This window comes from Erithacus rubecula (assembly GCF_903797595.1).
Source record: "Erithacus rubecula genome assembly, chromosome: 2".
NCBI classification, from domain to species: domain Eukaryota; kingdom Metazoa; phylum Chordata; class Aves; order Passeriformes; family Muscicapidae; genus Erithacus; species Erithacus rubecula.
Genome location: NC_136685.1, coordinates 29,315,740 through 29,339,265, shown reverse-complemented (window position 1 = coordinate 29,339,265; position 23,526 = coordinate 29,315,740). Strand labels below are relative to the sequence as shown.

The following is a 23,526-nucleotide window of genomic DNA, read 5'->3' as shown; positions in this document are numbered from 1 at the left end:
TTCTGAGTACATAGTTTCTTTACCCAGAATTCAGAAATTTAAAAAACATTTTTGGTTAAAAGTTTCTTTAATCCTCAATTCGAATTTCTGTTCCATAGAAAATCAGTCCATAAGAGGATAACAATAGCTGCATATTTAATTATTTATTGGGAGATGAAGATTTCATGTGATGTGGGTCTTAACATTTAGTCTTTTACCTAACAGGTGTGTTTAGGTCCCCATCATACCAGGTGTTGTCTTATTCATAATGAGAAAAATATGAACTACCATGACTGGACTCTTTGAGGGGATACTTTGAGCAAAATAGTAACTTTTTAAATATCATCAAAAGGGTTCAGGGAAGTGCAAATACACACACAAACACACAAACACAAACCCCCACACACACACACACAACCCCCACACTTCTGCCCTCCACCAAGGTTCTGAAATATCTAAATCATTCTTGAGTTTTATTTTTCTTAAAATATTTTTATTAAATGAGGTCAGGAAGATCATTTAAGGAAAACGGTCACAACTCAGTGAATCTGGAATATTTGAATCAAATCTGAAACTCAGCTCACTGAAATTTCCAAGCTTCTGCTACGTGAGTTAGGCTTTGCAAGTTTTCTACAATTCCAGCAAAATTTTATGGTCTTTTCCCTAGCTTTTTTGAATTACAACTTTTACAGAGTGAAATCATTGCCATAAAATGCTGAATTATCACATTGTGAAGATATGTAGTGCACCCATCATAAAATGCTCTCAAAATAGAAATATCTCAATAATATCTTAGTTTGAAGATTCACATTCAGTGTCAAAAGGAAGTAAAAGACAAAACCAAGAAATTCTAAGAAATTCCTGCAGCTATCTCCTAGAATATCAACATCATCAATATCCCTTCTTTTCCCCCAATGCACTGGAGATAATAAACCTCGGGCCCAAACAGCTGAGCCATCTTGAATTCCCAAAACTGGAAGCTCAGGAGGCTCTTTGTGCTTGTGGCTTAGCTAGGCAGGTAAATCATCCCTTCTCATCTATATTCACTTCTTCCTTATTTTCCTGTTGTTGCAAACTTCAACCCTTTCAAACAAATGCTGAGCTTTTGCAAGACTTTTTAATAGACCTCCCAGTTGTGACCAAGTGATCAAAGCATGAACTATCAGAAATACTCTCTGCTAATTCCAGAGGTTCATACATATCACACACTGCACAGAGAATGGAACAGAAAGCATTCTGAAGTACAGCAAATAAGCACACAGCTTTTTTTTTTACCATTGTATACAACCCTTAACCCAGACCCAAATATTTTCCTTTATAGTTGGCTGATAAAGATTTTCCCAGTCCTAAAATACTTTGTTTCCTCTTGGCTTCATTCCAGTGTTCAGTAACACACATGTCTAAGGTGCAGGATCTCTCTGGAGCTAACTCCAAATTTACTTGCTCTGTCAACCCTCCTCAAGCTGCAAGAAGTCAAATACTAAACCACTGAAGAAATTGCACTGTTCTGACATTTCCAAATTTCAGAAAAGAAGCTCAGTGACTTTAATGAAGTTCAGGTTTGATTCAAATTTTCCAATGTTATTAAATTTGGAATTGATCCTGTCTCTTTACTACCCCCCATCATTCTTCTGGACCTCAACCATTTCTGAATCACCTTCTGCATGGCAAGGCAGTTCCAGAATACTGTGGTCATCCTTTCTATTTATGAAGACAGTATTAGTCAAAGAGGAGACAGAGCCACTAATTTTAGAGTGCTTTTAATTTCATTAATTTCTCTTCTTTTTTTTTTTTTTTTTTGGTATGGCTTTTTTACTCTCAGGTTCTGCATAAAAGAGGTGGAACAGCAACTATCCAAAAGGGAGAAAAGCTATTCCATGGAGTGGCACATTCATTTAATTAATGTTTTCCTTTCAAAAACACAACAATTACATCTGCAGGGCTTTGACTCATTCAACTACATTAAAACCCTACTATTTTCCATGGAGAAAATAGAATGTAATAGTAAAACTTCTTTTATGAACAAGATTTCTTTTTAATTCATTTTAATGATATTTAGTTACATAGGGGAGAAATTAAAAAAATATAGGCTTTTTAAAAATGTTTAAACAAGGAGGCAGTCTCTCATTCCCAAATTTGAATTTACATCAAAATTTTATAGCTGATCTCAAATCCCATCATAGTCCTTCCACTGACTCTTAAAATCAATCATGACACCACTACAGGTCCCAATCAAAGTAGTCTTAATTGTCTTTACATGCCTTTAAAGTAACCATCATGCCAAGCAGAATAAGCTCCAATTAATGACACAGTAAAAGTTAGTTCATAGTTGTGGATGTTTTGTAGTTTTAATGGGATTCAAAGAGAAGGTGCAAGGATTTGGTTCAGACTTTTGTCTCCACAAAGGAGCTTTACCAGACCCATACTATGAACCAAGACAGATCTACCTGCTGCTCTGCAGTTGTCTCACTATATCCTCATGTCCTCCATCTGCCCACATTCCCCTGTGTCCTCCCTGTTCCATGTGTGGATAGGGAGCTGTCTGGAGCAGGGACCATGTGTTTGCTCCACGGCTGAAGCATGCCTGGCACAGGTGGGGCAGGGACACTGGGCAGGGCTTCTCAGGTGTCCCAGCTAACACTCACAGTGCAGCCAGTGGCAGCTGCACATGGACCAGGTCCTGACCCATCTGAGCATGCTAAAGTGACAATTGCTCCTCCACCACACTGAAATTGGATATTGTGTGTGCATGCCTGAAGTTTCACATTATTTTAGCCCCTGAAAGGCTTTCCAGGAGGTTGATCTGAAGTAGAATCTGTTTTCAGAAAATCTGTTTAGAAAATTAGCACATCAGTTACTATCACACACAGGAGATTTTTCAAAAGGGGAATTTGTTCTTCGTGGCATCTGGGGACTAAACCTTTTCCTGAGCCTGATATACATTGATATGCTTTCACAAATCCACCTATAAACTCTATCTATAATTACATTTAAAAGAAAAACCTACTTAAAAATATTTGAGTACTGAATTGCATGTTTTTTATTTAATTAAGGGATATAATTTTGTATTAGGGTTCTACACAAGACTTACTGAAATATTTGCAGATCATCTGGAAGATTGAAAGGAAACTTGGTAAGTTCCTGCGGCTTTGGAACCTTGTAATAGGATGGGTTAGGCATAGAATCCAGTGGAAACAGACAGTGGCTAAACATGTACTTTCTCCAAACTGCTAGCATTTTCCAAATAAGCTAAAAAATGGGATTTTAAATCACAAATTAAATGTAAACCTCTTCTGCCTGAGCATCAACTTCCTTCATAAAAGATGATGGTACATAAGCTTTGTTTGCTCTGCTGTAAATAAAAGAAAAAAGAATCTAACAGTGTAGTCATTTAATATTTCTACCTCCTTTATTTTCTCTGCTTAACTCATGTATGGAAAGACTTGCACAAAAAACTGACTACTCTAATAAAACCAGATAAAATCTATTACAGCATGCTGAGGGCTGAGGAGAACAACTAGAATTACACCAAGCTCTTTGCTGGCATCAGGAGAAAAAGGATTAGAAATATCTTTTGTCACCTGGTTTTCAGACTGCCAGGCTCACCCACTAGGCATTACACGAGTTATGTAAATACTGTGTGTGCAGATTTTTTTCATTTTTTGCCTATTGGCAAATTTTTTCCAATCTTAACTTACTAGTAAGCTTTTATAATCATGGTTAGGTCACTGAAGAGCAGTGAGCTCATTTTCAAAGGAGCAGATCACTTACAGCTCCCTGGGACTCAGGGATTTTTAGAAACCAAAAACTGAAAGTCATCTGTATTTCTGATTCTGAAATATTCAACATAAGTACTTGAAGGCAGCCTAAAAAATCAAAATATGTACAGCTGGCAGACAAGCATTACATCAGGACTTTAAAAAGGTGCCTCAGCTAAGACTCCTTGGTGGCCTCCAAAGAAAATTCCATGCCTGACTCTGTCTGTGCTCTACGTGCTGCAAGGCTTGCACCCATTTGTGCTAGTGATTACTGCCTTCATCAAGAACTAGTAATTTTTAAAAAAATTAATAACACAGCAGCTGACGTTCAAAATGGATGCAATCAACTGTTTTCCCAGACTGTAAAATTAAAATCACTCAAAGACAGCAATTCTGGTATTTGCTATGATCCAGCATCACGGCATCTTTCATAGCATCAGCACCCCAGAATGGAAATACAGAAAGCATCAAATGAGTGTGCATACCTTGTCAACACTCATTTGGAGATGTTGAGTTGAACTGCCAGGATATCAGACCTTTACCATTGGGCACTTTACATCTTTGGGAGGATTTAAATTTTAAGGTGTTTATATATGCAGCTGCAAGCCATAGAACAGAAAATAACAAATTTCTGTGCTTCTGTTCATATGTGGATATGCAAAATTTTTAAGTTGCAGAGGTGAAAAATCTCTCCTTATACTTATATCTGCCTCCACTGTCCTGGTTAATCCTGCAGGTTGGGTTTGGTTGATTTCTCCTGGATAAAAGTGCTCTACTTTCTACACTGCAATTCTCTGAGTCCCTTGGTCACTAGCAGCTCTAGCAAGCAGTGCTGTTGAACAACCAGGACAGACTTCCTTCTGTAAATGTTAATGGCATGTTTGAAAAGGCACAAAGTAGTTCTGAAGAACATTTTCAAGAGCTTTAAAGTTTAACCATGTCAGGACATCTCGCTGTCCTTGCTTGTTCCCTTCCTGAGTTGCCCTTATGCAGGCAGTGAGAATTCTCACCGGAGAAAGAAATTCCTTATTTGTTTTATACACTTAAATTAGTAGAATTTTGCCTTTTTATTTTATCTTTGGGAAGGAAAATGGTGAAAAAGTAAGAAATTTCAGCAGAAATATGATACAGAGGACAAAATCTTGGCACAGCCACAAATGAAAACGCCTCCCAGGTAGCTTCTCATAGTCTGTACATTGAATCTGCAAGTTGGAATCTAACAGCTGTAACCATCACAGTCGAAACACAACTCTTTAATCTCTTTATAATGATGAGGAGCTGGGTGTTGAAACCTACAAAACCTGAGATATGATTTGGCCTGACCTTAGGAACAGCCTTAGAGAGCAGCACCCGTTGTTGCAGGCTCCAATCTGCCAGGTTAAAATTGTTTGTTTCTTGACAACCCCTGAAAGGCTCAAAAATTCAGATCACTGTATCCAATAACCCTTCTCATAGGGCACCTGATCCTCTACTTTCTAATGAAGCCTTTTCAAGAATGACTTTCATTCAGCACATACTGTGAACCCTATTAGAAATTAAATGTCTGGGCAGTCCTACTTTGCTCTTAAGGATTAGCAGTGACTTTTGGAGAGAATTACAGACTAGAGTTTCATAATCACCACAAAGCTCCACTCTTCCTATGGTCACAGTGAAATAATTACTCTCCTGAATCTTCAAGGGGTTTTAAAATAGCTAGACATAGCTGAGAGAAAAATATCTTAGCAGCACCCCTACCTCCCAGAACTTCTAGTGACCCTAATTCGATCTTTCCATGGCAGCTGAGCTTCCTAGACAATTCTTGTTTCAGTTTTGCTGCCCCTAGCACAGAATACTGATCCATACATTGATCTAGCACCAACAGTCCAACATTAACTGCAATAAAGTTTAGCTCCTTCTCCCACTCTTGCTTTCCTTCTTCCACACAGCCAGCTTTCTCCTGTCTCTCAGACAGACTCACATCCCACTGCCAAAGGCATGTTTTGGCCAGAGACCAGGCACAGAGGCTGGCTGCCTCTCCAGGTGGGAGACAGCCACTCTCGTGCCTGGACATTGGGGTGAGACTGTGCAAACAAATGCACTGTGCCAGGCAGTTCCTGCTCCAGGCAGCTGCCTTTGTTCTGTCCCTCTCCTTGTCACCTTGGGCCTGCCACTGCCCAGTTCTGCTTGCAGTTTACGTAACTCACAGCCAAGGAAAATGGCTATGTTCAAACCTCCTGCAAGCCAGATGTGCCCTGCTGGCTGCCAGGTGAAATGTGCTAATCTAGAGGGACTTGAGGTTTAGGATTGCGTTAGAGAGTGCTCCTGCATACGACCTTGTGCAGCATTATCCCAGCTCTACTTCTTGCAAAAGCAGAAGAATACAGTCATTATGCATGAGTGGAAAAAGAATGAAACCAGAGAAGCAGCTGAGGCAGAGCTGTGTTGATCACACCAGGCTTTGTTTTCTGTATCATGTGGAGTCTCACACGCCTTTGGTGAGAGGTACCACTTTGAGACCACACGCTGTGCTTCCTCACAAAGAATTCACACTTTTTTTCTGCTTCTCCTGTATCCTGTAATAAAAGTCTTTTAGACTGTGGTTGGTCTCTGTGTATTGGAAAAACAGTGGATGGAGTTGAGAAAGCACCCATGAAAGCTACAGCATTCAATCTGAAGTGGAGCAAGCAGATTATGTAGCAATAGCAAAATCACTAGTTACAATTGTCCAAATAAATTTCATGTTGTTGAACGTAGGTGTAGAAGAAGAGATTACAGGTGACCTTGCCCCTGATAAATCACAGTTATACTAATTACCCTTAATGGGTCACAGCTGTGACTAATAAAGGCAAGTGTGATAAAAGGGGGAGGGGGAGGATTGGGAGGCTGGTTAGGGCATCTTGGAGGTAGAGGGGCCTGGAGAGAGGAGCCCTGAGGAAGAATCCAAACAATCCAAAGAGATGCAAAGAAGACCAAACCAAGGAAGAGAGCTGCTGCAGTAAAAGATCTGCTGTGGGGTCAGTCTGTGTCTGATGGAGTCAGAGCTGCTGCTGGAGCTGCAGTCCCAGCTGAGCTGGGTGCCAGCTGTGTGCAGAGTCTGCAAACCAACACTGGCAGCCACAGCCCAGCAGCAAACAGCCACACTCAGAGTCTGCAGCTGGGCCCTACAGTGGGAGCTGCTGTAGTCAGGCAGGATGGCAAAGCTGGAAAGAATAAACTGGGATCCTTTTCATGTTACTGAATGAGAGTTTGTGTCTTGGCTCATTTCTACCCCTAGTGAGAGGTCTTCTGCAACAGTTGAACAGTAAAAGCATTTGTGTTTTTATTCTTTTAAAATTCAATTCAAATCAGGAACAGAAAAAACAGATCTAAACTGCATGTGAACAACTGATCAAGGACAATGATCATCCACACAAACAAGACACATTTATCATATTGACATTCAGATCTAACATCCAGCCATCCCATCTTTAAATAATCACTATGGGGATGATGCATAGCTCATTCCTGAAATCAGAATGTGAACTATAAGGGAAAAATTACATGGCACCTTGCTGATACATGCTTTTGTACTGAACTTAGAATACAATGTACAGAGAGACCTCTGGCTTAATTAGCTGCCCACTGAGCTAGAGTTGGCTTCTATCTTTTTTCTGCATATGAAACCACAGAGCTTTCCTAGTACATTATTTCCACATGTGTTTATATTGCTATCCTTGCCTCTTGATCCAGCATTTTAACTGAGCATTCCTGTCTAAAAAAAATATAACAGAATGTCTATCCACTTACCTAAAGTATCCATCAGCTCAGTCCTCCCTTTCCATCAGCATGAGCCAGAAGAATCCCCAGGAAAATTCAGAGTCTCCCTGGTAGGCAGCTATTGAGAATCAGGTCAAGAGGCTTTTTTTAAATGATGTTAATTCTTCTTTATTAGGGATATTATTTCTCATTTTTGCTTCAGACCTATTGAAATCCTCACTTACCCAAGTAGCTGTGCCTGAGATCATGGCTGGCTCAGGACATGAACACCCAACTAGGGCTGGCACAGCACAAGGAGCAGGGTACTGTGGTCTGAGTGTGAGCACCACCAAGCACATCCTCAGCACAGCTTCATGGCCCTTTCAAAGGTGTCCATGGGGCAAGAGAAAGATGAATCACCACTTATGCACCACCTACACATGCACCTGCCAGATACTTCTTGTATAGTGAGGGATGGTGTGTCTGCACAAATATTTACACTTAAGCTCTGGTTGCTTCTACATTTTACCCAGTAGCTTGCTCCAAAACCACTTTTTTAGAGACTGAACTATCATCAGAATATTTCATACTCCAAATTTTCTTTATTTAGAACTATTATCAATATTGAAACAGAAAAAAGTTATGAGAGAAAGCCTTGCTAAAGTCTATCCACTATTCTTCCTCATGCACACAGACAAATCCTCTTACAGAAAGCAATTAGTTTGGCTAAAGATAATTTCAGCTTCATAAATTTGTGCTGACAAGTCCCAAATGTTTTTTATTCATCCTGGCTTTGAGCTGATAGCTACTCCTCCATGAGAGGGAAGATTTTAGTCTTGACAGGTCATAAAGGCTCTGAAGGAAAGGGTAGATCTGTGACACAGGAGCACAGAAATGGCTCCTGAACTTATAGGTGAGATGGTGAGTGGTCAGGACAAAAGAGATAGAGGCTGAGCAGACCTGACCTCAGAGTTTAAATGGGCCAGGAAGTTCTTTCAAGAGCAGGCAGAAGGAACAGCAAGAGAATTAGGTGGAAAATTAGGAAAAGAGTGTCATGGAAACCAAACTTCTAACCACAAAAAATGGCAGTTAAATAGAAGATCACCCGAAAAAAAGTTCTGCACATCAATGTTTGTATAAAATATTTGGCATAAAAATTTCTTGGTCCTCTTTTACTTCCACTTCAGCAATTAGCTCTGTATCTGGATGATTTTCTCCTTTTCACACAATAGTACAGTTCCTGACATTCTCCATGACCACAAGGGGCCCACCTGAACTGAGATCATCACAACACACTACCTGTTACAGATATCAGCAAACTTTGCAATAACTTCATGTTTAACAAAATAGAAGAGTTCTAAATTGAGGTGACTGTTTTCAGCCTGACCAGGGAAGCCACTGTTGTAATACTTTTTACAAAATTTTCATTTTATTTATATTATTAAATTCTGAGTTTTAAAACACAGATAAGGAAATCACTAAAAAGCGCTGAGGATGGGTAGTGGTCAGCAGTGTACAGAAACTGTGATCAACTGCAACTAGTTGTATTGGTAAGCAAGCAAACATTAGACATATATAATTAAAAGTCATCTTTAATAGCATTTAAAAATAGCTATTGCAAACTTTATTTCAAGAAAAATAAACAAATTACAATCTTCCAAAGTCCTTTGAAACAGTCTAGTTCCTTAACATTTGCTTTATTACTCAAAAAGACAGAAGCTATTTGCATAGTTGGCATGTTAGTTCACCTCTGTTTGCTCAAAATAGCTTAAAAGCATTCTTTTTCTACAAATTCTGATTGGATCAAAAGTGGAAATGTGAATGAGGATCCTAACTTAGATCAAATTGGGTATCTGACTATGTCTCAAGGCAGTCAAGAATTTTAATTCAAATAGTTTAAGGCCTGATATATGGAAAAAGAAGAGAATGTGCCAACAGGACATTATATGTGTTTATATACTTCCACTGAGCCTGCATATTTTTATTTTCTTCTTTGTATTTGGTATTCCATACAACCAGAGTATAACATTATATGATCTAAGCAATGATGATGATATTTTTGAGTAGCTACTAAGAAATACAATGAATTATTTGAATTTAAAGATAAATCTTAAACTGGAGAACTGATGACTCAAATGCAGCACATAAGGAATTAATGCTCATACCTATCTGAAAACAAGCTTTCTGTAGGAAAAATAATCATTAGATTAATCTAATGCAGCACACTATAAGCCTTCATTGCCTAGAATAGCAATAGAGCAATGGCATTTCCATTTGGCACACAGAAATACATTAAAATTAATAAGAAACAATGTGGAAGTGAAATATTTTGATATGGGGAAAAGGAAACAACTGCTGTTATATTTTATAGATAAATTTAGCATCTAATTTCAAAATCTTCAGATCACATAGAGATGGTTCACTGCATACAAAAATAATATTAGTAATTAGAATTAAATTGAAACCTCTTTCTTAGTGTTTCAGACAGAAAAATTAAGCACTACTTGCCAACAGGCACTAGTTGCTTTCTAATATATTATTTCCTAAAAAAGAACATTACACAGCATTGTTGATTTGGGCACTTTGTGAAGATCTTGTGTTTATGCACATACATTGCACACTGCAGAACACTGCAGCCTGTAACAGCTACAGATGTTTTCTGCAGATGCTTTCTGCAGGACCCAGCTAAAACCAAATATTGTCAATATTCATACCAACTTGAACAACACATTCAGAGAAATATTGCTAGGGTAATATTTTGAAAACTGAATAAAACAAATTTTTGCGTCTTGGGTTTTGATTGCCAGCAGTGACTTTCAAGTGTTGGAGCAAGTTCGGAGGAAGGCCATGAAGCTGATAAGAGGACTGGGGCACTTCCCCTGTGAAGAGAGGTTGAGAAAGTTGGGACTGTTCCTATGGAGAAGAGATTGTGTGGAGATGTCACAGCAACCTCCCAGTGTCTGGAGGGGGCCTGCAGGGAAGCCAGAGAGGGACTCTGTCAGGAACAGGACAAGGAGTAATGAGTTCCAACTGAAAGAAGGGAAACTTAGGTAAGGTATTAGAGTTTTTTACTGTGAGGGTGGTGAGACACTGGAACAGGTTGCCCAGAGGGTTTGTGGATGCCCCAATTGCCTTGAGCAGCCTGGTCTAGTGGGAGATGTCCCTGCCCACAGCAGAGGAGTTGGGACTATATGATCTGTAAGGTCCATTCCAACCTCTTCACATTCCATGATTCCATGAACACTCCTCTCATTTTTCTCCTGCATCCATCTGGCCACCTTCCCCTTTTACCATGTGCCACTGATGTGCAGAAGCCACAGGCCCCTGCTTGTGAAGTGAACAGGAGAATGTGGTATGGAAGCTAACTGGGAATACCTGCACGGCTTGTGTTTGATACAAGTTATACCAGGGATAATTGGATTGGATATTAGGAAAAATTTCTTCACTGTTAAGCATCAGAACAGGCTGCCAATAGAAGCAGTGGTGTCACCATCCCTGGGGGTATTTAGGAATAGTGTAGATGTGCCATTTGGAGACACAGTTTAGTGGTGGACTTGGCAAAGCTGGCTTAATGGTTGGACCCAATGATTTTAAAGGTCTCTTTCCAACATAAACAATTGTGGTGCCATGCTGGGAACCAAACCAGCCATGGAGCTGGCGCAGCATGCAGATTCTGAGGTGCTCTAAACTTTTTAAGTAGCACTCATTCCCTCTTCTGTACAACAGCATTTACTGTAGAAGATCTCAAATGACACCCACAATGAAACCTGTAGAGAAACCCTCAGCTAAGATCATGGATGACAGTAGAGGCAGAATTTGGGGGGAACACCCTTAAAATACATCCTAAGTAAATATCTCTTACTGATTCAATAGTATCTTAAGGGCCCTTGACAGACCATGTCCATTGACACCCTGTGGCTGAAAAGGGCATGGGAAGTACCAGTATACATTCAGATTTCAATGGACAGCAGAAATGCTCAGACAACACAACATGAAGACTCCATCTCAAAACACCTTTTCATGACTGTTTTTAGCATCACTCCTTAAAGCTCCTTGTAGACCTTATTGCTAAAGAGTTCCAAAACACTTTTTGCAAAAAGATTTCCTATTAACTTCAGTGGAGCCACAGCCCCACTGACATTCAAAATGGATGTTATAGAGCAATGGGGTAACATATATGCTGTGCATTTGTGTAAAGGTTCCCACATAACAATGAGGAAAACCAAAAAGGTCACTATGCCAAATAATATTCCACTTCTGCTGTTCCATTCACTGCCAACACAGTACAAGTTTTATGCTCTGCAATTCATTCAAAGCACCAGCCACTATTGCAAAGTGAATGAAGGCACTAATGCAGGAATTTTAAAGCCACCTGGTGTAAACATTTCTTTAAAGTCATACTGTTCCTTTAAAATTGCTTCATACAGATGCAGATTTAGATGCCTGCAATAATATGCCTGCTGTATAGAATAAAGTAAAACAAAAGAGGATGTTTATTCACTGACTCCAACAATTTCCCTGACATGGTGCATTATGACTGATGATTCTTAATATAGTGTGCAAGGCAGCCAAAAGTCATTTAAAACCATGTGTTGTTTGTCTCAAAAACAAATGTAAGGGAATACTAGTAAAAGCTGCACTGTCCAAAACTCAACTAAACAGTTTAAATCCATTTTTCTTGGAGGATTTTCAGGAAGATTGGACTGAATGCAAAACAGAACTAATTTATTCCTACTATCTACTGCAAAAGAGTAATTTATCTCCAGTACATCTTTCTAAAAAATAATCCCCTTTATCCTATCATTAATCAGATGCCAATGTCCCTGTTGAAAACCCTGCATATAGTAAAACCTGGAAGTATATGAGCATTGGGTTTTTGAAATTATATTAAAGGGAGGCAAATGACATGTCAAGTCTGCTGTTCTCAAAGACAAGAGGAGAGCAATTTTCATAGGTCACAAGAAAAATCAAACCCACAGCAAAACACATCCCAGTTTAGATGAGAATTTTTTCCAGATCTTACACTTAGCCCACTTTGATTTGCATTCCCATAATTGAATAAAGGATATGAGATGCAGAGATGTGTTTAAGTCTGTATCTTCATTTCTCTTAGCTTTGGATCCATGCAACCAAGTGAATGACTTGCACAGGGGGTGAGATCCTGCATCCTATGGACCAAGCAGTGAGTTTGGCTTCAATAAATACATTACTTCATATGGGTCAGAGCAGCACACACACTCTGCTCAGCCACTAACTAACTACTCAAAAGGCTAAATCCAAAACACACCAAGGACAAGAGAAAAGCATGGATGACCATGAAGAACCAGGCCTAAGCACTGCCTGAGAAATGGGACAGAACCCCAAATTTGTGAAAAACATTGTAACTTACAAAAGCAGGTGAAGTAAAACAGATAACCCCTTCTAAACTAGTGCTGCAGTTAAAACCCATACATTGGTATTAGAAGGCACCCCCAGTTCAGGAAGTTCAGGCCTCTTTCCATGCTAATATGCAAAGTTTTCTTTGTGAACATTACAAATGAGCATAAATACAAAAATATACACTTTAAGCAGTAGCAAAAATTGAATAAAAATTAGGAATTGCTCAAGGAAAATGACTGCCATATTATTACATGTGCACAAAAACACACTCCGTCTCAAAAATGTATTAAAGAAAGGGAATCAACAGAAATTACAATTTCCACCTCTCTTAGTCAGAATGACAGCTATTAACTTCATTTTAGTAACTATGAGTAAAACAGCTTGGCTGCCTTATCAAAAAGAAGTAAGCAGTAGATATTGCAGGTAGTGTACAAGGAGGACAGAGTGGCTGCCAGACAAGGAAAGCATTCGTACACTCACTCAGGAGCTACAAGCTCCCAAGCTCACACATTTCCACACTCACAGAGATCTCTGAGATTCCACACTCATAGAGATCTGTAATTCTCCCCATGTGCAAGGAGAGGTTTGGGTGTAAAAGTGCCTGCTACTTTTCAGCATCCCTCTCCCCCATTCCACTTCAGCAGAGCACTTGGGCATCCATGGACATGGTTAGGGTTAAGCAAGGATGTGAATTGTGTGGCTGGACTGAATGCATATGCAGCCCATGCCTCCTAAAACCCTCTCCCACCACCAGCAACAGGGGACACAGATGGCATCCAGGGCCACCAGCTCACATGGCACTGAGAGCAATAAACAACTGTTTGGGGTTATGCCACCTGAACTGTTGACAAGATGTCACTGAAAGCACAAGACATAAATGATGCCCCAGAGTGACATTTCTAGGAGACATCAAAAACCAGAACAGGTTCAAAGCAAACTTCCTTCATCTGGCCACAAATATATGCCAGCTGACACCAGCATTCTCATATGGAAAGAGAATTGCATTTGTTTCTGAATAACCCTGGAAAAATGAAGTCTGAACAACAGACTTTATCTTTGACACATTTACAGTAAAAGCCTTCCAGAATAAAATGCATGAGAACATCCTGAGGGCTTATTTTCAAGCATGATTAGCTTATGAATTGACAAAAAAAAATCTGCCTACCTTCTCTGTAATGATTAAACAAAAAAAGAAGACTGACAACTTTCTGGAGCATTCAGCAGTTTGTAAATGCAGAACTTTTTGGCTCTTGGATCTGCTCTGAAGCCAGCTCCTTCTTTTTTTTTTCTTTTCATATTATTCCCCATGAGAGGATAAAGAGAAATTCAGTATTAATGTTGACGGTCACATCTTCAGAACAGAACAAAGTGAGCTCTGATATCAAGCTCCTATCATTGCTTATCAACACTCTAATGGAGAAGCAGACAGTGTTTTGGAGAAGCATGGTAAACTAACATTCACTAAAAAATGAGCACAGCTGGAAGCTGGGGTAAAAACAAAGTGGGAATATGGAGCTAAGTTTACTTTTTATCACACTGCTTTCTCAGTAACTCTGTGCTTATTCAGAAAATAAATTCAGTATGAAACTAACACTTGGAAAGCTTTTCCAGCAGACACTTGTAGAAGTTTTCTGGCACAGCCAGAAATTTACCATATGGGCCAGCCCAGTTCTCCCTGAACACAGCAGGAGTTTGGTCATGGTAATCACTAAAGATGGGCTGGTATCTGAACATAAAATTTTCTTTGGATAATTTATGGAAACCTTAGATGTGAAACATAATCTGTTTCCCTTTACAGCACCCAACTGCACAGCAAGTTTACATGAAGGACAAAGAGCACACAGAACAAGGAGGCCAGTGACGAGTGCTGAAGCAAGGCTGCAGAACCATCTCGGTGGCAAAGGTTGCAATCACTTTCACAGAAGTCACAGGAGGTTATACTATGCATTACTTCTGAATTATAGCTTCTCACTGCTCTTCTCCCTGTTTAGAAAGGTTAGGTAACATTAGTTAATGAACTTCTGAAAATTAACCAAGACTCTAGCTTTAAAAAGAAATCATTTTTAAAGGATGCACTAAACTGACACAGATTTCATCATACACTGCAAAACTCTTCCCAGTGTTGGTATTTAAGCCCAGCCATTGCTTGTTTTTCTTCACCCAGAATACCTCAATGTGTTCAGGCCAATGCCTGGTGAAAGGCACACTTTCACAGACTCAATCCCAACTGTTAGACACAATCTGTTCACAAACCTTGGACAAACATTTTGAAAGAGATTTTGCCCCTACCTACACAACAAAGGAACTCAGATGCTTTAGCTGGCAAGTTGCTGGCTATAACATTTAAGAGCAAGATCTCTCCTAACTGATGCTTTCTCTAACAATTCATTATTTTTCTATCTTGTATTGAGAGCTTCAGCTTCCTGAATCTGGGACTCCTTACCTCACTTAGGTCCTGCTCCTGTATTTGACTCTCCTGTTCTCTGAAAGGCTGCTACAGAGCCAGACTAAAAGTCTGAAAAATCATATTCTTTTCAGAAACATCAATGCGTGGTAATAGCTGACAGAAAAAGCTTTTGCAGTTTCTTTAACTCAGTGGCTTTTTTATTTTTTCCTTCCAACTAGAGGCCTTGCAGCCTTTTTTAGTAGTAGTATTTTTAAACTGAAATTATATTCAGTGTCATAACAAGCCTCAAAATATGTAATTTTATGGGCCAAAATACACGATTATATCATATAAATTTTGGTTCTTTATATTAGTTTGCTAACTGAGAATTTATGAACTAAACTTATTTCATTATAATAAAAATATTTACACATGTGCATTTACCTGTGACTTTACAACAAACATATTTATTAGCCTATCTAAAGAATTCTTGTAGAAGATTAGGTCCTGAGCTCTTCTCCCAGGATCTGGAAATTCATTTCAACCAAGGATTCTAACTCTTATATGTTTCTATCAAATAAAAACTTGGTGCAATTTTTTAAGCCACTAACCCTTAAAACATGCTCTAATTAATGGTCACTATATTTATAACCATTAATTTTCTATTTTTCTTTACAATTCTGTGAATGAACAAGAATTTCAGCCTATATAGAATAAATGTGATCTTCGTCTAGATGAAGTAGCACATATTATGGTTGTCTATTGTATTGTGCTAAAAAAGCATGAAAAAATTGCCTAAAAAACTTTTTTATCTTATCTCAAACCAAGCCCAAACCCTTAATAATGTACCAGGTGGTTCATGTAATGAATACCTAGTATCTTCTCCAGCAGCCTGTAATTTTTTCTTGCTTTTAATTTTGTCAAAGAGCTTTGTACATTGTTGCACATCTCTAAAAAGCACTCTACACAACACATACTACATAATACATACAATACTACACCCATACACAACAAACAAAAAACAAAAAAACAAACAAAAAGCTCCCCAAAACCCACAAAAAAATATGCAAAACAACCCCAACCCACCCCTCTCCCAAAAAAAACCCCACCTTTGAAATAGCTTTTCCAATATACACCTGCTTTAGCTAACAACAAAAGTGGACATATTGGCATTTCCTCCCATCAAGGATTCTTAGTTTAAGCAAGAAACAGATGGCAAAGCTACTCAAGAGGCAATTATTAACTTGGTAAGTGAAGCTTCTGCTTCACTTTGATAGTTTTGGGAATGTAGTGAACCAGACAATTTGCAATAGTTGAACTGACCCATTAGGACAACAGATATGTGAAAACATTATTAGTCATTAGCTAAATGGGCACATAAATGTCCAAAAAGTCTACAGTTCAATGCAGCTGTATCTTCAGTAAAATTTCTCCTTTTCCTACAAGAAGCTTTGTTTCAAACATTTAAATAATTAAGTACCATTTGGAATGACTGATACTTACTAGGTTCATAGTAATCCACTACAGTCACTGAAGCATCTTGGATATTTGCCACTTTGAAGTCTCTCACAGCTGGAATATCCACACAAACCTGAGTTTCATTTAGCTAGAAAAACAGAAGAGAAACATCCTGAGAGCCCAGGGGATGGTGGTTTCATGGAAGAGGTAAGGACTTTCAGCTCAGTGGTAGTCCATTTCTAAAGGCATAAAGTCAAGATGCATATAAAGATGCTTATCTCATTTGCAGTCATTTTGATCAAATGACAGACTTCTTGAAACATCTGCCTTCTTATGTGTGATTTTTAAGATGCCTAATTTAGAAACCCCTTACAAATACAATTGAATTGCACCTATCCAATCAGTCTCACTAAAAAACAGAAGAACTCTTAGTTCCATATAAATAGCAGATGTTGATTTCTCCAAAGAATATAATCACAATGTCTTTCCAAATTTAAGCCTAACAATGTCAAAGTCAAGATTAACATCACCACAAACACATTTCTTTGTTATTTCCAACTTACAGAGTCTAAGTATAGGTTGACTTTTCCATTGTCTTTTTCTGTCTTCTTAACTGTGTTGCCTAATGGAACAAAATCTGGTGACACTGAGAAACCACTAAGTAATCCAACCTCCATGAGGACCATACCACTACTGGGAGCCGTGCCAGAGCCAAAGTACCTTTTCAAAACACAAAGAAACTTTTAGCAGAAATACAGTAGCCCACTCTCTAAAGAAAACAGTTGATCTTTAAGTCCAAACTAATAAAGTAATAATGTTTAAGAATACTTAGGAAACAAAAGAAACAAAATACTAACAAGAAAATTTCTAATGATAAAGATCTAATAATTAATTTCTCAATTATTTTTCCTGCGAACTTTAGCCACATATGCAAAAGCTGGTTTAGCACTGAGAAAACTGCAATACATAAATCATGTGAAAAACTATATTGACACCATGAGGAACTTTCAATCAGCATCTACTAGTACAGGTTTATATTACAAATATGCAGAAACTATAACAATTAAACACGTTTTAAAAGAAGCAATTAAGAACCTGCTGTAGGAATTCTTGTACAGAAATATACGTATTTCCTCTTATGGATGCATTGTTTTGCTTTTATTCATTTTGGAGGCCAAGATACAGGTGTATACACCAAAGAAATCTCCCAGACCTTTTCATATTTCCTTCACAGAGACTGATGGTTCCACTAAGAAAGTTATCACCAAATTATTTCTCAAAGTTTCAGTTTTAAAATGCATAGCCGTGTTATTAATCCACATTTGGGAAAAGATTCAATAAGTTGAGTCCCCTCTTTTTTCCCTAAATAATGCTTATTATTGTATCTTCTTCCAATGTGAAGACCAGATGCTGGAGTAAAAGCTTGCTCTATTGAGTAAGCCTTACACACTATGGTGCATAACAGATGTATCAAAATATATTTATGGTGCTCTGTGCTACAAGTGCCACCTAAATGACCTGCAAAAGATTCTAGTGCTTTAAATAAAGAGGTAGCAGAACACTTTCCCTGGCCTTAGCATGGAAGGTAAATGATTATTATTCCACTAGAACAGAAATGTCTCCAATCCTCATTTCGAAAGCCTGGCAGAATTGAAAGTAATTAAACTATTTCTTTGTAGAGCTGGGTAGTCAAAAAAGAAAAATAAAAGGGAAGAGTTGCTTTCAAAGCAATGCTGTTAAGCCTGCTGATTCAAGGCAGATACAACTTTGAAAGAAATACAGCACAAACACTGACTTCAGTTGGCTCACAAGATTAGAAACAAATGAAACCATCTGTTCGATGATGTGCTGTGCCAAAGTAGCTGCTATTGAAAACAAATAACTGAATTGGAACTGGATGTAATTATTTCTGCATAATTACCAGCAAGAGGAGAGTAAAATACCCAAGCTGTCTAGCCAGCCTGGGGTGCTACTAAAACACCAACAGGGAACCAAACTATCATGGTACTGCCAAGGAGTGAATTAGATATATCCCTAGAATTCATGAGGATCTGGCTCTCATAAAAGGAAGAGAGATAGCCTTGGGGGTGGGTTGTGGTACCATCTCTTCAACTCAATGATCTCTTAGAAAAGGTAAAAAAAGTCATCATGCAAGGATGACCCGTAAGAGAAAGACAGACTTGAAACTTGTATCTGAAGAAAGCGCAGCAACCAGAGATGAAGCTGTAGCCTCAGCAATTTAGACTTGCTTAAGTACCAGTCCACTTTCCACAATAAGAGTTGATGGAACTGATGCTGGAACCAACTAAATATTCCAAGTAGTCATTTGAGGCTGCTTTTCAATGTCACTAGATTTCTCCCTATTCTTTGAACACTTTGCAATTAAAGCACCACCATCACCCTAGAGGCTTCCCAGAGAGATGGGGCACTACTTCTCTGTATTATAAGTGAAAGGCCTTAGCTAGAGAGTCAAATTGCCTACCCCAAACCCAGCATGTAAGCCCTTTACATGTCAGGAGTTTGTGCTAGACTTGAAAATGCTATTGACACTTCCTAAGAGAGTTTAAAAGAGAACAAGTCCCTTCTGTTTCAAGAGCTCTCATGTATTCTGGTGTCTCTGCCCACCATCTGTGTTAATGAACTGGATCCTAGAAACATATAAAAACAGAGCTCTGGCTTTATGCCTGCTGGCTATTTCCCAAATTAAAGCAATCCTCTATACTGAAATCATATTCTCTATAGCTGATTATTTGTATGATGGTGTCACCTAGAGGCTCCATCTCCAGTCACAACTCCCTTGTGGTAGGCAGAGCCTAAGAACAGTTCCAGGCATACAGTGAGATGACCCTTGAGCAGTCTCAGCTCAGTTCCTATTTGCTGATTACTGAACAAGAAACATCACCCCAGATGCACACCCATATCCTCCACAGCAAAAAGAGCAGAATTAGCCTGTGTAGAAAACTTAACACCTCTTTCAAATCTAGAATAATGTATTGTATTCTATTACCAAGTTCTTAACTATGAATGAAAGACCACCAAGGTAGTTGGACAATAAGGCAATGTGAATTTATCATTATGTAAAATATGGATTTTTAACACCAGCCAAAAATGTTTTGAGTGAAATTAATTACAGAGGCAAACAAAGAACGATTACTTTACTTCATGGTGTTTTCTGCACTTCAGAACTTCCTTCTCTTTTTACAAAAGAAAACATCTACTTCTGTATCAAAACCAAAGGACTCTTTTCATGAAAGGTAAGAGGCTGTTGTCACAGTTTTCTACTCAAGTTACAATGCAAAGATACTGATTCAATTTTCAAGTCTGTCCACAATCATCCCTTTAGCTCAAAAGCACTTGCACCAAACAAACATTTGAGTTTTTTCTTGTATTTCATATAAACTCTTCCACATACCTCAAACATTTTGGGTACCTCCATCTATATGCACACTAGTAAAAAAAAAACCATAATTTGGCCAGCAAAAATTGACTTATTAATAGAGTCTTAGTTTAACTACTATCATTTGTGCATAGTAATTTTTCTTTTCTTCAGGTATACTTTTATATCACATACATTAGTAAATTCATACAAACAAATGGATAATTTAGTTTATTTAAAGTAATCTAAAGTTGGTACATACAAAGAAGTGTGTGAGATGCTCCAAGTGATTTACCTACCTTGTGCACACATTCAAAGTCAAGTGGTTTTTATCATCTTTATCATCTTTTACATCAACATTCAAGTCAAAGGCCTCTCGATTTTGGGCAGATCTGAGCCTCTGATCGGTGTGTTTTCTGTTGTACATAACATTGAGCTGTGGATTGCAAGTACAGGCATCAGGTGACATGCAAAGCACATCAGTGTGGTTTGCTAAGCTGTCAACAGCACAACACCAGAGGAGTGTTCACATGAGAAAACACACGTCTGCACAGACATGCTAGCCTGTAATTGACTTGCTAACATAACTTGGACCAGCCCCATCATACCTATAAATTTGGACTGATGGTTTTCCACTTGCTACCTGAAACCATTGTAGAAGGACTGTGATTTTCCAGAAGCTTTTTTTATTTCCTTTTTTTAGCCAAGCAAAATACATATTTGAGTCTTGCAAGGGGAATTATTTTAGCCACTTTCTGCTAATTTTTCTACTAAAAGCAAAGAATCCCCTCACCATGCTATGTGTTTTATCTGGTTGACTGAGGGAATCATCTTTAATTTCTGGGGTTTTTTTTTGCTGCTATGTCTCTCACTTTCTGGTACAAAACTTCTGCTACTTCTTTCAATCCCTACACATAATTCCCTTTGCCCTGCCCAACATTGCTGAATTTAGCATGCTGTATGAGTGCAGAGCCAATTCTAGAGGCACTCAGGACAACCAACTGTGAAGATTTATCACGTGCAACTGCTCCATAGGAGAAGGCAGTACCAAGGATGAAACCAATCTAGAAAGCCTGCCAGTGGAAGGCACACAAAAAGCAGGGCCTCAACAATCTGTCATCATAGAAACAAAACTGTTTTAACTTTTGCCAGAAAAAATTAATGGATGGGAATTTACTGCCAAGGCAGGATGTTCTGAAACCACATACTGAACAGGTCAATCAGCTAGTATTTTCATGGAATAAATTATTGGTGCTACAATCTGACTTTCTTTTCCCTATTTTTCATTACAATGAAGGAAAATGTTTTCACAACACAGAGATTAATTAAAGCCTTCTTCTTTATACAGACACACTTTGGAGACAGAAGGGTATTATACAGAAACTCACTTAAAATTAACAAAATGAGCAACTGCATTTCTAAACTTTTAAAAGGCATCTGCCAAAGCTAAAGGCAGAACTGGTCCAGTCTTGTGTATAGTGCAACCAGTTCTGGTGAGAGCCCCAAGGAGAGAAAACCAAAAGCCAGTGTTCTGCATGAGAGCAATGCTTCTAATAGTAGCTGACCCTAACAACTGCACTACACTTCTAAAAATATGGCACATTTATAATTCCCCAATCAATGCCTATCCTTTCTCTTCTTCAACTAGCAGCATAAATGAGCTTGACTGAGGATGTGTATTCAATGAAAATGTCTCCAATATTTACTGTCCCTTTCTGAGTACTCAACATCCATTCAAACAGCAACGGAGAAATATATGTGCATTTCATCCTGTACCTATTTCAGCAACATTCAGTTGTCTGCCTAAGTCCAGCAAAAATACACTGAGTAGAAAAAACAACCAGTGTTTCCAGTAATGAGTAACAGGGAATTCTGAGTTTCTCCCTCATGCCCTCTCTATACCCATCAGGAGATTGAGAAGATCTTGTTCACCTATCAACTTTGCCCATACCCACCCTTGTTTGAGCCTGTCCACCTGTCCTTGCTGCTAGTTCTAGATTTTGGTGGCATTCTCCTTCCTCCCAAGAAGGCATGAGCCACACCAATTATTTTAGTCATGTGCCATGACCAGTTCACAGTGGTTCTAGATAGCAGAGAGGTGTTTCTTTCAAGACTTTCAGCAGGCCTCCTAGGGAAGATTGCTTCTTTGAGTCCTTTCTCCACAGCATCTTTCATAATACCCTAACCCATCCTCTCTTCCCTCTTGCAGAGTGTCTTAGGTCATGCATGGGATATACCCACGCCATGGGGAGACGAGCTAGGAAACTTTGTTGACAGCAGCACCAAAATGCTGTAAGTAATGTCTGCCTTTACAACCATAATATCCAAAATAAATACATTTAATGAGATCCTGAAGGGTCAGGAGCGAATGCACTGCCAACTTGTACACATGGGCAGTAAATTTCACCAAAAAAATTTTTTTAAAAAAATTTAAAAAGTCTTTTTTTTCCCTTAAGAATCTATTCTGTTGGGTAAGCACAACATTTCCATTAATGGATTTAATCTTGTGTTGTGTGATATTGAAATGAATTACTGTTTTGACATGCTACATTTGGCAACAAAGTCAAATCCCAGAACAGTGATTCTTACCACTGTACTCTGACAGGCCCAAGACAATGAAACCCAGCTGAAGAAATGTGATTGCAATGTCATATGCTATCTGATTTATTAAATCTGATCCAGATCTAGACTGTGTCTGGGAAAAAGAGAAATCTCATTCAATGTCCTCAGCACTCTTTCTTTTAGAATACCAGACCTACCAAAGGAAGCTGAAGGAAAGAACTGATCTCAGGGTGTCAAGAGCAATATTTTGAATCAAGTCATAGCATCTCTGACTCAAAGCTTCAGGAAAAGAGGCAACAGCACAGTGACCTAAACAAGCAAGGTAATCTAGCCTTGGCTCCTGAACAGCAGTTCTTGGTGAGCACATTTCCATGTTCATACAACAAACCAGGAACTGAAACCCTGGTGCTATACAGCCCCAGGGAGTGCTCCCACCACAGTCAACTGGCTATTTTTGGTGGAAGATTTCTGCCCAGTCTTCACCAGACATGCTGGCTTGAATGTGAAATTTTCTTGCTGGAAATTATGTAATTGGAACCAACGTGCTTTCACGAAAGATATTAATTTCAACAAATCAGTGTCTTCCAGCAAGAAACTATTTGCTGAAAAGTTTTTGATCAGCTTGCCTGACAAATTAGCTGACTTAATATCAGGGAGTATTTCTCAACAATGATTAGGGTTAAGTAGTCTTAACTGTTCTGGAGCCTCAGAGTGTTACATTCCACACAAACATACACATGGGGCACACTGAAACCACAGACATGTGAACCCAGTCCTGCTGAGATGTTCATTCCTATCTTGGCCTGCAAGCCTGAATTTAAATTATCCTCTGAAACTTTTGAACTTTGCTATAAACTTCATTTGTACTTCTGGGAATTAATAAACATGGGTTGTGATTTATGGCACTGTGGGTT

General features: G+C 38.7%; 1 protein-coding gene across 1 annotated transcript in view; it reads right to left on the bottom strand.

Moving 5' to 3' along the window:
- Positions 1-11,282: 11,282 nt before the first annotated feature.
- CD109 (CD109 molecule) overlaps positions 11,283-23,526 on the bottom strand; it is a 64,926-nt gene continuing 52,682 nt past the window's right edge. Inside the window, exons 30-33 of the mRNA XM_079298970.1 lie at positions 20,350-20,486; positions 17,238-17,394; positions 16,720-16,822; positions 11,283-14,813 (exon numbers count right to left, since the gene is read on the bottom strand). Of these exons, the coding sequence (XP_079155096.1) occupies positions 14,623-14,813; positions 16,720-16,822; positions 17,238-17,394; positions 20,350-20,486 (588 nt within the window). The 3' untranslated portion in view covers positions 11,283-14,622. The remainder of the gene's footprint in view (positions 14,814-16,719; positions 16,823-17,237; positions 17,395-20,349; positions 20,487-23,526) is intronic.